Source organism: Anguilla anguilla, chromosome 15 (assembly GCF_013347855.1).
Source record: "Anguilla anguilla isolate fAngAng1 chromosome 15, fAngAng1.pri, whole genome shotgun sequence".
NCBI classification, from domain to species: Eukaryota; Metazoa; Chordata; class Actinopteri; order Anguilliformes; family Anguillidae; genus Anguilla; species Anguilla anguilla.
Genome location: NC_049215.1, coordinates 36,948,810 through 36,966,524, shown reverse-complemented (window position 1 = coordinate 36,966,524; position 17,715 = coordinate 36,948,810). Strand labels below are relative to the sequence as shown.

The 17,715-nt window shown below is 44.9% G+C and overlaps 2 protein-coding genes across 3 annotated transcripts in view; one reads left to right on the top strand and one right to left on the bottom strand.

Annotated features, from left to right (window-relative positions):
* On the bottom strand, positions 1-11,771 carry gpalpp1 (GPALPP motifs containing 1). The gene is made up of 8 exons (XM_035393503.1): positions 11,582-11,771; positions 11,170-11,311; positions 10,827-10,943; positions 10,291-10,438; positions 9,738-9,869; positions 6,140-6,304; positions 4,759-4,860; positions 1-3,179 (listed from the first exon to the last, which is right to left on the bottom strand). The coding sequence occupies exons 1-8, from the start codon at positions 11,658-11,660 to the stop codon at positions 2,961-2,963; spliced, it is 1,104 nt and encodes a 367-aa protein (XP_035249394.1). The 5' UTR covers positions 11,661-11,771; the 3' UTR covers positions 1-2,960.
* Positions 11,772-12,060: 289 nt separating this feature from the next.
* Positions 12,061-17,715, top strand: part of nufip1 (nuclear FMR1 interacting protein 1) — a 10,457-nt gene continuing 4,802 nt past the window's right edge. For both annotated transcript variants that reach the window (XM_035393502.1, XM_035393501.1), the window contains exons 1-8: positions 12,061-12,434; positions 12,881-12,954; positions 14,045-14,146; positions 14,297-14,359; positions 15,240-15,316; positions 16,224-16,316; positions 17,089-17,249; positions 17,660-17,715. The exon at positions 17,660-17,715 is cut by the window's right edge and continues 82 nt beyond it. In XM_035393502.1, the coding sequence (XP_035249393.1) occupies positions 12,206-12,434; positions 12,881-12,954; positions 14,045-14,146; positions 14,297-14,359; positions 15,240-15,316; positions 16,224-16,316; positions 17,089-17,249; positions 17,660-17,715 (855 nt within the window). In that variant the 5' untranslated portion in view covers positions 12,061-12,205. The remainder of the gene's footprint in view (positions 12,435-12,880; positions 12,955-14,044; positions 14,147-14,296; positions 14,360-15,239; positions 15,317-16,223; positions 16,317-17,088; positions 17,250-17,659) is intronic.

Below are 17,715 nucleotides of genomic sequence, written 5' to 3'. Positions count from 1 at the left end.
TAAAACACAAATAGGCTTCTCTGTTTATTTGTGGAGCACTTTCAGTAAAAAATACAATAAAAAAACAGTACTTTTGTTTTCCCTACATTAGCAGAGTCCAAATTGAGCTTAATCTACAAACCATGACTACTGGTTACCTATTAATCACAACAACCTTAACAACACTGCACATTAAATCTCCATTTTTTCTTCAGAATATTACAGGAATGTAGAGTGCCCTCCACATTTTGGACGCAGAATCTCACAGGTCTTTCTGTGTGTATAGACGTTTGTATTTCTGCATATTTTCCATTCCAGATTACTTTTTCTCATTTGTAAAGCATTGTAAAAACCAACACATACGACATCCAGTCACATGAACATTTATATACACAGATCTGCAAGCCTATATATTTAGTGAAGTAGGGGAATGTCATTTGGTTTCATTAAACAGTGTGGGTTTGAATGGTTCATACTTGGTTAAAATAAAGTTTAAATGCAAAATAATATTTAGCGACAAAAATATTAAACAGCATACTTACGGAAACTGCACACTGCACACTGCACACTGCACACTGCACACTGCACACTGCACACTGCACACTGCACACTGCACTGGAACAATACTGATGGCACAAAATGTAATTTATAAAGGATAAGGGGAATTTTTCACCTCCTTTCCCTGAGCTGAAAAAATAAATGTTGAAACTGCGTGAGACGCATGCACACCTGTAAACAGCCATACATGCTGCCGACCTCTTCATAAGCCTAACCCTAACCCTAACCCTAACCCAACCCTAACCCTCTTCATCTACTCGTGACCAATAGAGGACTTGATGCTCTCATCTGTTTAAACTCCAGGGTTTTTTGTAGGGCTGTAGTGAATTCAGTGTTGGGTTTCAGATTCATCTGTTTTTTATGAGTATTTGGGTTTGGCTGAATATGTAATATATTTGATGAATCAAACTTGAACCCCACATGACATTTTCCTGTTGACTGAATGACAGACTGTTGCCGCAGCTTATCGGTTGAATATTGTATCCTAATAACAAAAAAATATATGTCCTTCATGGCAATATTTCAGAGATGGGTACTCCAGTAAAACAATTAGTAAAATTTGGGACACTGAATTATTGAGATAACAAAGAAACTAAACATAACATTAACGGTAGCAAAAGCATCAATGTCTAACATGCAATGTTGTATGACAATTGTATGACCACAGTCAAATGAACCACTTAGCATTAGCAGCTATAGAAATGCAGGCAAAACCATCCTAGACACACAGACACACAAGGAACACAACTCAGACAACAATGGCCAGGCAAAGCCAGAGATAGAATTCAGACGGCTGTCAGGCTAAAGCTGTTCAGCCTTCGGCAAGATGATGCCAGTAACGGACGTGCAGCCAAAGTGTGCCACGGACCACGCTGGTGTGATGCCCAAATCTGCTCCTTCTAACGGTGCCAATCCGTTGTCTTTGGAAAAAGGTGTTTTTTGTTTTTTTTGCTTTTTATTTTGCTTTATAATCTAAGAAGGTCACATTCACCAAACTCACTTCACTTGTAGCCAATAACCTGATTCACACATTCTGAAAAGCATTTTGTGAAACAGTCATTAAATATGCTAAAATGAGACAATGGCTTTAAAACATTCCCATGTGAGACTGTTCACAGCAAATTCCTTTTTTACAGAGATTGTAGATAAGAGTTCTGTAAAAACATTTCAAACAGCCTACCCCAAACTGATAAGGAAAAAATGACCAATTTATTTCTTATAAGGAGGGTGAGAAACATATACAGTAAAAATAAAAATAAAAATCGGAATTGTGAAAGGTGCCATTTCCAGTAACATTCTGGTGAAATACCTCAAACTGAAAACATCACCAGTACCAATGCTTCAAACCTTGTGCTCTGACACCAGGTTTACTCAGCTGAACTGAAATGGGGTACAAAATCTCTTTCTGCTCTTTTTCCTCCAGCAGAACGGAAGCAGATGTGTCGGAGACCAACGGCGCACATTAAAGAGTGGTTGACAAATGGACAGCGTTGGCAGTCATGTGTGATTAATGAACATGTAAATAAATCAGCCTTATATTAGCGCTTCACACTGACCAATCAGATGCTGTTTTACAGCGCGAAGCCCTGGTTGTCACACTGCCCAATCAGATGCTGTTTTACAGTGAGAAGCCCTGGCTGTCACACTGCCCAATCAGACGCTGTTTTACAGTGAGATGCCCTGGCTGTCACACTGCCCAATTAGACGATGTTTTACAGTGAGAAGCCCTGGTTGGCTTTCATACAGTATTAAACACATCACAGGCCTTTAGAGAAAATTCAGAGAACGTGGTGCATTTGTTCATAGTCACCAGGAAATGCCAAATGGCTTTTTCTCCAGAAAGTAAACGCTTATTTTAGCATGTAATTTCACTAAGCTCCAGTCAAATGAACAGCAGAAAACATACAATATCAGAAAAATGATCCAGTTATGGCAGCCTATTTTATTTAAGTTTCTTTTTTTTCAGCCAATGAAATATCGCATCCCGAATATAATGCTTTAGGCTATGGGGAATTATCAATTACGCTATTGGCAAGTTTACAATGTTTCTACCACAAATGTTTCTATAGGCCACTGTTACTCTTACTGTGAACAGGCCCTCATTTCGAGTGCTCTGCACTCACTCATATTATTCTGACCTGTTCTGACTGCTGGCACTCTGCAGCTGCTATCCGTTTTGGTTTGAAACCCAGAAAAGTAAATGTGTTGCACTCCGAGTTTTGGGGGGGATTTTAAGGGCATAAAGGCTGTGGCTGGAGAGTGCGGACACAGAGAGCAGTAGCGGCTCCGGGGGGGCGGGGGGTGGGGGGGGTTAGAACACGCCATGCGCCCCATGGCTTTACCTGCATCTCTTCTGCTCCCAGAAGGGACCTGGGCTCCGCTGACAGGAGTAAAGCAGTAAAATGGCCGCCCCAGCCCCCAGCCTACAGGAACATGCGGTCTTTGCTGTGGGAGAAGCGCGTGTTCAGCTCCTGGGACCTCTTCAGCAGGGACTTCTTCTGCGCCTCGTCGAAGCGGTTCACCTGCAGGTCCATGTCCCGGTCGAACGGCCTCCTCTCCACCGGCCGGTCCTCCTCCTCCTCAGCGCGCTTCTTCATCTTCTTACTGTGTATGCTGAGGAGAGACTCGCTGCGCTTCTGATCCTGCAGGGGGCGCACACGCACCATTTCAGCCACGGAGCACACTTCACACACTTACAACCTGGTTCAGCTCCATTCAGGCCAAATGAATCAATTCATCTACACTCATTCATCTACATTCAGCTAACACTCATTCACAAAACTGCAGAGCACATCTGACATCAGAGAGTCTCATTTACACCGGGCCAATAATATCTCACCAGATGTGGCCAATGAGCCAATCAGAGGGTTAAGGTGCGACTGGGGATAAATAGATTAACAAGTTTCATACTAAAATCCAGCTCCCATGCAGTTCCCACAACAGACCATTAAAATCAGAAATATAATTCAGCAGCATCTACAGCTTCTGCAGGTTCAGCTTCACACACTCTGCTTCCACCTCCACAAACGTGCTGACGGGACGGCTGGGAGGAAGCTGGGGTGTCTGGCCACATAAACGGGGTTCAACCTGTAAGAACCCGACTAAGGGGAGTTTAGATGGCCGAACCTCCAGGATGGTAAGCGGTCAAATCAGCCATAGCCATTTTCTTTTAATAAATCTGACAAACACTTAAAACCCTTTCAGGTGAGGAGAATGTGTCCCTTTCATTAAAGATGTGAAAGTGAGGACGTGTGATCCACTCTGTGAAAAACCTTTCCGGTGGACAGCATGAGAAAAGCAGCCGTAAAAGGCACAGATTTGAGCAGCACACCAGTCAGATCCAAACATACTTTAATTGCTCAATCAACTAAAGGTGCCAGAACTGTTCTGCTTTGTTCCAGTCTAATGAAACTCTGGAACATGTTGCCTCATTAGCAAGCAACACTATGCCTGCTTGCTAAACTGCTAATTCTGTCATGTTTTTTTTCACCAGCTACAAACACAAGCATATGCTCACTGGTTTGTAAAACAGGGAGGAATACTGTAAATAAAGAGCAATTTAGCTGAAAACAGAAATAATTGAAGAATAACTAAAGCAGACCAATGTCTCCACACTGGAATCCATCTATTACCAATATGAATAGCTAGGGTTATAATACAGTGGAGCTGGATTTACATGCGCTGCCCTTAGCATACAGTCACCCGCACAGTCACCAGCACAGTCACGCTGCACAGTCACCCGCACAGTCACCAGCACAGTCAAGCTGCAGTCACCCGCACAGTCACCTGCACAATCACCAGCACAGTCACGCTGCACAGTCACACGCACAATTACCAGCACAGTCACACGCACAATTACCAGCACAGTCACCAGCACAGTCACCTGCACAGTCACCTGCACAGTCACCAGCGCAGTGACCCGCACAATCACCAGCACAGTCACCAGCGCAGTCACCAGCACAGTCACCCGCACAATCACCAGCACAGTCACACAGCACAGTCACCCGCACAGTCACCAGCAGTCACGCAGCACAGTCACCCACACAATCACCAGCACAGTCACACAGCACAGTCACCAGCACAGTCACCCGCACAATCACCAGCACAGTCACGCAGGACAGTCACCCACACAATCACCAGCACAGTCACCCGCACAATCACCAGCACAGTCACGCTGCACAGTCACCAGCACAGTCACGCTGCACAGTCACGCAGACTTACGTTATACTTGGACACCTTCTCGGCCATTTTCAGGTCTTTCTGGGAAACGGAGGGAATCTCCTCCTTCTTCTCCTCGCCACTCTGTTTCCCCTCCAGGCGCTCCTGAGGTACGAAAATGACATCACAAACCCGTCCAATCACACCGCTGTCCGGACCCCACAAAACCCCACAAAACCCCACTCACACACAAACCTATCCCATCACACCACTGTCCTCACGAAACCCCACACAGACACCAGCACCCTCCCAATGCGCAACCCAACTCCAGAGCTTTCGTACCAGTTCAGCACCACAACACCTTATTAAACTAATCAGCTCCTGTTCATCAGTCCATAAAGCACATGCTCCAGTCCTGGGTTAGAACAAACACCCGCATTGGCCCATTTGAGATAAGACTGCACACCCCTGGATTAGAGACTGCCAGTCTTGTGTTGTCAGCTCTTCAGCCATTACATAGTTGTTTAATCTGTCACATTCCTATGACTGTTTACCACTAATTACAGCTATTAGAATCCCTACAGTGACACCTTGAGGACAATAACTGAAATGCAGGTTAAATGTTTCCTTGGTCTCAAACTCATGATCCTGTACAAAACCTGTCAGATGAGTCATAAATCAAGACCATGATAATTAGTTTATACATTAATCATCATAATTAATATAACTTATAATGTGCATGTTAACTATAGCACACAAGGAATGTGTTCCAGAGTAAGGAATACTACCATTCAAATTGACTGGCAGTAACTAAACTGAGAAAAATAATAAATAGTCATCCCAAGTTTGGCTTAGTTAAATGTGGCAAGAAGTCTTAGCAGCAGAATTCTACTACATGTGGAAGAACCAGGAGTCCACACACAGCAGTGAAAACACCCTGCCCAGCAACTCGTCAGAAACACTCAACCCAGCGGCCCGCCAGAAACACCCTGCCCAGCAACTCGTCAGAAACACTCAACCCAGCAACTCGTCAGAAACACTCAACCCAGCAACTCGTCAGAAACACTCAACCCAGCGGCCCGTCAGAAACACTCAACCCAGCAACTAGTCAGAAACACTCAACCCAGCAACTCGTCAGAAACACTCAACCCAGTGGCCCGTCAGAAACACTCAACCCAGCGGCCCGTCGGAAACACTCAACCCAGCGGCCCGTCGGAAACACTCAACCCAGCGGCCCATCAGAAACACTCAACCCAGCGGCCCGTCGGAAACACTCAACCCAGCGGCCCGTCGGAAACACTCAACCCAGCGGCCCGTCGGAAACACTCAACCCAGCGGCACGTCGGAAACACTCAACCCAGCGGCCCGTCAGAAACACTCGACCCAGTGACCCAGAGGCCCGTGGGAAGGCCAAGGACTCTGAGGGCTCGACAGACACACGCACCCTGGCCTTGCGCAGGCGGTCAGCGGGAGTGTCGGTCCAGATGGAGCGGTCCTTGTTCTCCGGTCCGGACCTCTTCTTGAAGGTTCGGGCCCCCAGGCCGATGTGCTGGAGTTCAGGGGGCAGTTCTGTCATCCAGGTCTCCCGGGCCTGCTCCACCGGGCCGTCCTGCAAGCAGCACAGGAACATCAACACTGACCAACGCTGCTGATGCACGGTACAGCACTGACCAACGCTGCTGATGCACGTTGCAGCACTGACCAACGCTGCTGATGCACGGTACAGCACTGACCAATGCTGCTGATGCACGTTACAGCACTGACCAACGCTGCTGATGCACGGTACAGCACTGACCAACGCTGCTGATGCACAGTACAGCACTGACCAACGCTGCTGATGCACAGTACAGCACTGACCAACGCTGCTGATGCACAGTACAGCACTGACCAACGCTGCTGATGCACGGTACAGCACTGACCAATGCTGCTGATGCGCGGTACAGCACTGACCAACGATGCTGATGCACGTTGCAGCACTGACCAACGCTGCTGATGCACGGTACAGCACTGACCAACGCTGCTGATGCACGTTACAGCACTGAGCAGCTGCACGCTTCAATACGCTCCAGTACAGAGGCAAAAATGAAAGACAGCTCAAAATCTACCCTAATTGACCTTATTTTTTCTAATAGGGTTGATAATATCACTGCCTGTGGTGTCTTTGAGCTTGGAATCAGTGATCATTGCCCTGTTGGCTGCATTAGAAGTACTCGGCTAATGAAAACAAAATCTCACAAGGTTATGAGGAGAAATCTAAGACATTTTAATGAGCAAGCCTTTTTATCTGACGTTTCCCATAGTAACATACAATACACATCTGAGATTACTGATGTCGACTTGGCTCTGGATTTCTTCACAAAGACTCTTCTTTCTGTCATTGACAGACATGCTCCACTGAAAAAACTTAGGATTAAAGATAGAGTCACCCCCTGGTTTTCACCTGAGCTAGCAGCTTTACTCAAAGAAAGGAATAGAGCCTGGTCTCTTGCCAGACACTCCGGTGACCCTTCACACTGGGCAGCTTTCAGGCAAATCAGGAATAGATTCACATCTTCGGTAAGAGTAGCCAAATCCAAATATTACCTAGATCTAATTACCTGCTCCTATGCTAACCCGGCTAAATTCTGGAAGGCAGTGAACTCCATCAAAAACAGACCCACTACTTCCCTACCTTCACACATTGATTCTGGTGACTGTTTGATCTCTGATCTTAATGAGGTTTGCCTAGCTTTCAACAAGCACTTTGCTGAGGCTGGGCATTTATTCGAAAAGGAATATACAGCACCCCCTCTTATTAGTGATGATTGTGTATATACTATGAACCAGGCCTTTCAGTTTTCCTTTCAGCCCTTCTCTGCTAGTGTTGTTTTTAAGACCTTGCAAACCATTGATCCCAGGAGCGCTACTGGAGAGGATAAATTAGATCCCTTTTTTCTAAAAATGGCTGCTCCATTCATTGCAGAGCAGTTATCACACATATTCAATCTTTCTATTTCAACAGGAATATTCCCTAGTATCTGGAAATTGGCACATGTATTTCCACTGCACAAAGGAGGTGATAGAAATAATCTAAACAATTATAGACCAATCTCCAAATTACCATGCCTAGCTAAAATTCTGGAATCTCTGGCAAATAATCAACTCAAAGTATTTCTTTCTAGTCATTCAGTTCTAAGCCCACATCAATCCGGATTTAGAGCCAAGCATAACACTATCTCAGCTGTTACGCTAGTTACAAACAATATTATGTCTGCTCTAGACAGTAAGAAACACTGTGCTGCCCTTTTTGTAGATCTGTCTAAAGCATTCGACACAGTCGATCACGCTTTGCTTTTACAGAAGCTGTGCAGCATTGGTTTAGATGGTAAAGCTTGTGATTGGTTTCATAATTACTTGTATGGGAGATTTCAGTGTGTGAAGTCTGGGAGCACCCAGTCTGGGTTCCTGCCTGTGTCGAAGGGGGTTCCGCAGGGATCAGTTCTGGGCCCTATCCTTTTCACCATTTACATTAATAATATTGTTTCCCCACTAAATGATTGTCAAGTCCATCTATACGCAGACGATACTATTGTATATTGTATTGCTGATTCTGCTCAGCTTGCCATTGAGAAACTGCAGCTTGCTTTTAATGCCCTTCAGGAGGCTCTTGTTAAGCTTAAGCTGGTTCTTAATGCAAGCAAAACAAAATTCATGTTGTTTACTAGGGCCAGAAGCACTGATTATGATAGCATATTTATATCCACTGCAAATAGTTCTAAAATTGAGAGAGTTTCTGAATATAAATATCTTGGCATCTGGCTTGATGAGAAATTCTCATTTAAATTCCATATAGATAATCTTGTCAGCAAACTGAGACAAAAAATTGGCTTCCTTTATAGAAACAGATCTTGCTTCCCTATGATCAGTAGAAAAAGAATTGTTGAAGCAGTTTTCCTTTCAGTATTAGACTATGGTGACATTATTTATAGAATTGCTGCTCCTTCTTCCCTTAAGCGCTTGGACACAGTCTATCACTCTGCCCTCAGATTTATTACTGGCGATAGTTATGGTACCCACCACTGTGTCCTCTATGCCAAGGTGGGTCTGTCTTCTCTGGCAGTGAGGCGTGATAAACACTGGTTTTTGTTTATCTTTAAGGCCATTGTCGGAATGCTTCCACCTTATATTACAAGGTTGTTAGAGTGGCGCTCTGGACCCTATCAAACCCGATCAAATGGCTTGCTTACGCTTAAGGTCCCTCGGGCTCGATCAGAAATTGGGAAGTCAGCATTCCATTTTAGTGCCCCATCCTCCTGGAATGAGCTCCAACAATTGCTGAAAATCAGCTCTCTACCTACTTATGGGCAGTTTAGATCGCTGGTTTTGAACATTCCTGTCTCTGAGTGCATCTGTTTTTGATCGTATCTGTGCTGATTTTATTTATTTTATTATTTTATTTTATTTTTATTTTTTATCATATTTTACTGTATTTTATTACTGTTATTTTATTATTTACTATGTTAGTTGCTGTTGCTATATTCTATGATCTTTTATTACACCTATTGTGTTTTAATTGTGTTTGTAATCTCGGCTACATTGAAAATGAGGGCCTGGCCCTCAATTGTACCTCCGAGAATTTAAATAAAGGTTCTGACAAAATCTAAACCATCTAAACGTTTAAAAAAGTACCAAGTGCCATACGGAAAAGAAACTATTAAGACATTGACTGTTAATTGCACTGCTGGTGTCTGCAGATCAGCTGATTTAGGAAAGAAGAGGACTCTGCAACACCACACCTGCCATCACTCCCTCAGTTTCAGTTTATTCAGAAATAATATTTTGAATCTTTTTCATATATTATTCCATCGGTGCACACTGACTTGTGCACACTGGTTTTGTTAAAGAGAAAACCAAAGGCCAAGAACTTCACTCCTGATTGGCTGCTGTATCAGATGCATTTCTGAACAGTTACTTTATCAGCTGCTCTGCAGAGATCCTTCTCAGTGAGGCAGCCCATGACAGTTAATCAGGAAGCGACGCTAGAAATGGGGAGCAGTGCTTACATCACCACAGATGAGCTTCTCTTTCATCTTCTCTGCCCTGCGCTCAAACTCCATGGCAACTGAGTTCTGGACATCCCCTTTGGAAGGTAGAGGTCCAATGATGTCATCGCCCTCCCCATCGCTGCTGGAGGCCTACAGAGCACAGGTGACACACACCACAGGAGCACAGGTGAGACCACAGCACAGCCTCACAGGTGAGTACCACAGCACAGCATCATAGGTGAGCACAACAGCACAGGTGAGAACCACAGCACAACCTGTGGAACATCTCACAGGACTGGGTCCTAACCTACAATCTCTCATCTGCATATGAGACTGAACTCTCAGAGATTGCATGGCAGTAACTGTACTAGTGAGAGATTTGAACATTGAACATTGACAGGCAGAAATGTCTGATTTTAAGCACTTCCTCTGTGAACAACTGCAATACCCACTCCAAGTAAGAACACACAGAGCAAAGGAACGATGCTCTCTAAGAAAGAAGGGACTGCAGTGTATTTAAATAAAGAGCAGAAAAGTGATACTAAACATCATTTCACTGAGCTCTGCTCACCTCTGCTCTGTAGCCAGGGGGCAGTGCTGGTCCAGGGAAGCCTCCGCTGTCTCTGTCCTCATTTCTCACCTCATCATCATCATCATCATCTTCATCATCTGCGGGTCTACGGAAGCCTGGGGGCAAGGCTGGGCCCAACAGCGGTCGTCTGAGAAAGAGCAGCGTGAGAGATCAGCCTCAAACAGCCCCTGACTGGGTCTGTCAGATCACTGAGAGATCCACCTCAAAAGGCCCTGACTGGGTCTGTCAGATCACTGAGAGATCCACCTCAAACAGCCCCTGACTGGGTCTGTCAGATCACTGAGAGATCCACCTCAAACAGCCCCTGACTGGGTCTGTCAGATCACTGAGAGATCCACCTCAAACAGCCCCTGACTGGGTTTGTCAGATCACATCCAGTCTTCCTTATGTAAAGACCATCACTTCAGACCCTAACGTGCGCAGTAACAGCCTGGCTACAACATTGTTTCGTTCACCGTTGTTACAGTGCGCCATAAACACGACGATACCTTTCAGGTCCATAAACACGACGATACCTTTCAGGTGAGCTCTGCTGCTTCTGATACCCTGGAGGAAGAGCGGGTCCAAAGAAACCATCTTCATCCTCAGCAGCACTGGGCCTTTTGTCGTTTCCTTCTACCCTGCGTAATTTGCTGCGGAGAAACTAAGCATGTAATTCCAGACCCTTCTTCCACAACCAATTATAGTGAAAGGACATACAAAATACGTTGTTCACATAATTCAATCACCTTTGTGCTCCACTTGGCTTGACAGTTGATAAATAAATCTACGGTTGAATGATCATAGTCAGAGAAAGTAAGATTACGATCACGTTTGACAGTTTTGCTCTCGGGAAAGTAGCAACCAAGTCCACCTTACTTTGCCGTAGGACCATCCGCACTCTCTTCTCTCCCCGCGCTGAGTCTTCCTCTCTTGAACACCACCTCTTCTGTATCACTGTCCTCAGAGGAACTCGACAGATCCCTCGGCGTATAACCCGGAGGCAGCGCCGGACCTACAACTACAGATAAAGCAGGTTAACCTGCAGTACCATGAGGTCGAAGCGCCTCTTGCCCTGTTTTCGCTACGGTCTTCGGGCGCCTACTGATGACCCAGGACTGACACACGCAACAATTTGATTAGCGATGCAGATATAGTCCAGACGTACAGTTTACCGAAAGAAAAGTTCAATGCTAGTATTCAAATCACACACGCGTTGTTCATTTATGATTAGCTAGCTTACGATGTAACTTAGCTGTTAGCTATTCACTCAATAAGTTAATAAACTTACGCGTGTCCTCGTCGGAATCGTCATCGCTGCTTTTCCTGAAACTTGGAGGTAGAGCGGGCCCGATTATGTCGTCAGACATTGCAATCTGTTCTTACAACAGAAAATGAAATAACACTTGAATGTTAGCTTGAATGTTCAAATACCATGACCCAGAATGCCTCCGGAAGTAAATAAGGAATGGAACGGATATGGGGCAAAAATAGAGAGAGCGTCTGCCACTTAGCGGTGTTAATGATATACTGTCGTTTCTTTCCTTTTTTAAGCCTTGGTTTTCACTGTCACAGTTCATTCAGTGTAATGCCTGGCATGAAATAAAGCAAACCTGGCTTCTTAAGTGCACTTTTTGTGTGTCTTATTTGCTGTAGGAAATGCTCTGTTTATCACCTTGGATAAATATGAATGCCAAATAATAATAATTATACTTTCGGCAAAAACTGTTGACCTGTTTGTTCTATAAAAGAAACTACAACTGACGCATGTTGACGTATGTCGTATCACAGGATATGACGTACAGTTTACGGACGCGCACATGTTTTCGACAACGGACCCGGAGGAGGAGGACACGTGTGGTGGCATGAAACAGTTTAGCAAACAGTCTTATTTTTACGAGAAAATAGTATCGTCATGCACAATTCTGGATATTTTCCACCGCCCGTGTTTAACTGCCCACCTCCAGGGCAGATGATAAGGCCCCCTGTGTTTAACTGGCGACCTCCAGCTCCTGGCACGTTTTATCCGGAGAACGCGAATTGGTGGCAGCCGCCGCCTGGTCCATGGGGCTTCAACAGCGCGGGGAATGAATACATCGCACCCGGATACCAGAGTGCTGGGTTTCAGCCTCGCCGCACGCATGGTTTGTTTAAATAACTTGTTAACGTACTAGATGTCTCGCTGTCCTGTTTCATAACTTCTGTCAGTAGCCTAGCTGGTAGCTACACTTGCTAGGTTGCTTTATAACCCCGATATGTTGTTGATAAGCGAAATAGGCTGATTCTATGTGATAATCTTTGCGTATGAACGTACTGTCGTCACGTCAGCTTTGTTAGTTTGATGCTTTAGCTCGCTAGTTACTTGCATTGCCGTGTAAACCACCAGGCGCATTAAAACATACAGTAGATAAGGTTAGTGCTGGAGTTCTCGTCGCGTCAGCAACGCTAAGTTAACTAAATGTTCCCTTCATGGGCAATGACTTTGCTTGTAATCGTGCAGTAAGTTTAGAGCTTGGCTAGATGTGAAATAATTTGCACTGTTTAGTTTTTGGACTACAAACCCAGTCACGTGTTTTTTAAACGTTTGCAGGACAGTACCACAATCCCGGACGTCAACGTGGAGGCTTAGAAAATGGACCGAGCCGGAGCGGTTGTGGTAAACAGGTAACATTACATTTATCAGATACCCTTATCCGCTGTTATTTGTCTAACAGTGACAAACCTATATTTCCTGTCCAGACCAGAGAGTATAACTGCAAAATCAGTTAGGCACTACACGTAGGTTGATTTATTCCTACCGTGACCCATAATACTAATCATAGATTTATAAAGCCAAGATCCACGTAAAGCTTTCAATTACAACATTTAAACAATGACACGGGCGCTAGGGGTGTAAATAAGGTCGGAGCCAAGATGCAGACTGAAGAGATGAGTTTTAGACTTGCTGTGAGCTGAAAAGGGTAGTCAGTCTTACAAATTCAGTCCAGGGGAGAGAGCTGCTTAGAAATAAATCGATCTACTCTACCTCTCCTGAGTGTAGCCATCCTAAAAGGTCATTAGAGGCAGAATGGGCACAATTGTGTGTGCAAATAAACTGTTTTCCAAAAATATTCTTGCCTGACTTTGCATCAGACTTGCACTCAGGGTCTCTGGTGGTAGGCTCCAGCTCCTCTGGCAGAAACGGATAGCTTTGTAGCACCCGGCTGAGACCCGACTCTACATGAATGTCATAGACTACTATGCGTCATGGCAAAGGTGTGTATACCCCCTAGTGGACTCATTACATCATTACACGAGGGATCAAGGAAGGTCCAACACTGTTCACCTAGCTGTAAAAGCCAGTCTTTGCAAATGTAATTTATGTGCACCAAATATCATTTTTTAGTCAATCCATTTATTTCTTGTGGAAAGAGTGCAAAAAATAGACAAATACTGTTTCAGTATGCATCGGTTCTTTGACCTAAAGCGAAGGATCGCTTCTGTGCAGTTCTGCTTTACTTCTCTACATCTGGGACACTTCTGCTGGAGGAGAAAGCAACATTTGCTATGAAGGAAGTAAATCGCTTGCAGCCGAAACTTACCTTCGCTACGTCTTTGCGTGTCCCTGTGGACAACTGGCCTGGTAGCTGCACTGTCTGTGAACAGAGCTGCCCTCCGGAGATATCCCACTGCTTGAGTGCTCTTTGTGTTGGCCATGTTGACTTTGAGAAAATGGCTCATAAAAATTTTGATGTAAGTTGTTTTTCTCTCCCAGAAGAGGAAAAAGGAACCGGCGTTCACTCATTTCTGTGATACATGTGACAGAGGCTTTAAAGACCAGCAGAAGTACGATGACCACGTGGCACAGCACGTCAAGGTATCTCGTTCTGGCCTTTATTCAGGTCCAGGAAGCAGAGCAGTTTCTGTTTTATTGTGATATTCTTGCATCCTGATATATTTTCTGTTTACTTGTATGGAGTTGCTGTGCTCGTTATGATTATAAGATGTGGCCTTCATCTCTTTTCAGTGCTCTGTGAAAGACTGCTCTTTCACAGCTCATGAGAAGCTGGTCAGTCTTCACTGGAAAAATGTGAGTGTTAAAGTTTTCCAAGGTTTCAGTTGCACAATTGTGAAGTATATACTTTAGGTGTGATGCCTACAGCACGTGAATACATTCTATACACACAGTCATAAGAAAGCTATCAATATAAAATTGAGGAAAAATGTATATGAAAAGTGTGATATCTACTGTTTGAATTAGTACTTCTGTATTCCTGAGGCCCTGATGCTTTCACCTTTTGTGAGTCCCTCTGGATGAGAGTGGCTGTTGAGTGGGTGTAATGAATAGTTACGCTGGATTTTATGTCAAGCTTTAGTGCTTCTAATTGAAGAGGTCTGCGGTGATGCATTTTGAGCACATTTTATATGTAGCCTGGACTGGTGTGGTTCTGAGGCCAGTGTTTGTTATGTTTTGTTCTGGCAGGTTTTCAATTTGAATAAAATGGAAATTTAGCAGAATCCTGGCCTGTATTGGCCATTTTTTCACCGAAGAAAGTTCATAGGAAGGATTTTTTTTATTTATTTATTGGCGAGTTAATTGGGGGGGGGGGGGGGGTTGTAACAGAGTACATTGCAAATCCCAGCCGAGTCTTGCTGAACAGTAACACACACCTGCAGCACACACCTGCGGCTTCTCTGCTCAATACTCATTATGTAACAGTTATCCGTAGCCATCAGGTCTAGTTCCCGCAGTAAGTGTACACAGGACACAGGACAGATTCTTCAGTGTAGCCTTTATGATGGTATAGAATGCTCTAGATTCATTGAGATTTAATATTTGAAACCACATTTTTAAATGTCCTGTCAGTGTAGAAAAGCATCAGAATTCATATCGGTTTGAATGATTTTCTTTGGGGTCCAGAGTTATTCTGGCCGGTGGCCTCTCTAAAGCCCGTTCTCTCTCTCCCCAGAACCACGCCCCTGGGGCGAAGCGGATCAAGCTGGACACTCCGGAAGAAATAGCAAAATGGAGGGAAGAGCGGAGAAAGTCAGTGTAACACGGTGTATCTTAGCAACGTCTGAATCCCCAAACCCTGCTTGGGCTGACTCTGCACTCTTTGGATGCTGCTTGGCAAAGCAAACCTCCGACTCGAGTGAACTGAGCTTGTGTCTGTCAGCAGACCTTTGAGTGCAGCGATTTTTTATTTTCACTTGATTTATGGATTTTCTTTTTTATTTAATTTGTTAGTTCTACCTGAAAATAAGAGTCCCTGGTACAGGTAGAGCCCCAGGTACAGAGCCTTGTACAGGCACAGGTAGAGTCCCAGGCACGGAGTCCCAGGTGCAGAGTCTGCTAGGTTTTGTATTGGCAGTAATCGGCCACTGGGTGGAGCTCTTTACCTGTGAATTCACCCTGTGTTGCTGTGTCACAGAACTGTGTTTGGCAGGTATTTATGTTTTTGAGGAGCTGCGTTATAAAATGTGGCTGAAATGAATGCTTTGTAACTGTGAGGCGTAAATGTTTTTCTTTAGGTATGAACAGAACTTTCTCCTGACGGTTCGAGTGATTTAAGACTGAGCATGTTTGAGGGCTGAAGTATTCAGTGATTGTGTCAGTAATACGTCATATTCAGTGTCAGTCGTGCCTCCTTAAACACAGTTAATAATGGATTTGCATCAGTTTACCAGATGCCCTGTTCCCCTTGCTTTCAGCTCTGTGACCTCCGTACCGTATGGCTTGGTCCTCAACCCTGTGATTTTCCGGTGTTTACGTTTTTTTCCCTATGTAATCGATAGACTCTGACGCAGACAAACGCTTGTGGGGACGGGGGCAAAATCACGAAATGGGGTGCAGAGAGATTTGGTGGAACCTGGCATCCAGTTATTATGATTTTTTAATGGCCCGGCCATTTTATGTTGTTGAAAAGCTAAGTTTGATGGTTGTCTTGCTGCAGGAACTACCCCACCATGTCCAACGTGGTGATGAAGATGAAGATGATGGAGGAGCGAGAGGAGAGGGGGGAGGTGCTGGAGACGGCTCAGTTTGGGTATGCGCATGTGTATGGGGGGTGGTGGCGCATGCCAGTGAGGTTATGTGGGTGACCATCGTCTCCCTGATTCAGAGTTGGCTTTTGGTTCAGCTTGAATACTGTGCAAAGAACACACTCTTACGGTTATCTTTACTAGAGTTACTAGTCTTTACTACAGTGCCGTAAGCGAGAGCTTCTGTGTTAGGCTTAACGCTGTATTTCTCTAGAAGGTTCTGTGTTTAGCTGAACGCTGTATTTCTCTAGAAGGTTCTGTGTTTAGCTGAACGCTGTATTTCTCTAGAAGGTTCTGTGTTTAGCTGAACGCTGTATTTCTCTAGAAGGTTCTGTGTTTAGCTGAACGCTGTATTTCTCTAGAAGGTTCTGTGTTTAGCTGAACACTGTATTTCTCTAGAAGGTTCTGTGTTTAGCTGAACGCTGTATTTCTCTAGAAGGTTCTGTGTTTAGCTGAACGCTGTATTTCTCTAGAAGGTTCTGTGTTTAGCTGAACGCTGTATTTCTCTAGAAGGTTCTGTGTTTAGCTGAACGCTGTATTTCTCTAGAAGGTTCTGTGTTTAGCTGAACGCTGTATTTCTCTATAAGGTTCTGTGTTTAGCTGAACGCTGTATTTATCTAGAAAGTTTTGTGTTTAGCTGAACGCTGTATTTCTCTATAAGGTTCTGTGTTTAGCTGAACACTGTATTTCTCTAGAAGGTTTTGTGTTTAGCTGAACGCTGTATTTCTCTAGAAGGTTTTGTGTTTAGCTGAATGCTGTATTTATTTCTCTGCGTAGGAAGATGAGACGAGGTCACATGGCCTCTGGCAGGAGGCGCGGGTTTGGGAGGAGTAACCGGGCGAACCCGGGAGCTGAGGATGAGCGGGGGAGAGTGGCCACCCCGAAACAGACACTGAGCAACCAGGACCCCCTGGGAGTGCTGGCCCAGAGCGACTCGGGTCAGTGTCCCCACTGAGTTGTGTTCTGAGGCCCCGAATCCACACAGAGTGGCCACTTTAAAAACATGCTCTGATATCCAGGGGATCGCTGTACCGTATTCAGAACTTGCATGTCTTTCACCATCTTTATATGCCTGTGAGCGTCTGTCAGGGCAGGCGCTAGCGCTGAGCTAACGGAAACCTGCTAGCGCTGAGCTAATGGAAAACTGTTAGCGCTGAGCTAACGGAAACCTGCTAGCGCTGAGCTAATGGAAACCTGCTAGCGCTGAGCTAACGTTAACCTGCTAGCACTGAGCTAACAGAAACCTGTTAGCGATGAGCTAACGGAAACCTGCTAGCGCTGAGCTAACAGAAACCTGTTAGCGCTGAGCTAACGGAAACCTGTGGAAATCTCTGCTCTGACCTCGCAGATTCGGACAAGGACAGTGCTGCGGACGGCAAGAAGGAGGGCCTGACCGTGACCCCG

Coding starts and splice junctions, on each gene's coding strand:
- gpalpp1 (XM_035393503.1), bottom strand. CDS start 11,660: ATGTCTGACGACATAATCGGGCCCGCTCTACCTCCAAGTTTCAGGAAA. Junction 4,861..6,139: donor ACCGCCTGCGCAAGGCCAGG/GTGCGTGTGTCT, acceptor TTCGTACCTCAG/GAGCGCCTGGAGGGGAAACA. Junction 3,180..4,758: donor AGAAGGTGTCCAAGTATAAC/GTAAGTCTGCGT, acceptor CGCCCCCTGCAG/GATCAGAAGCGCAGCGAGTC.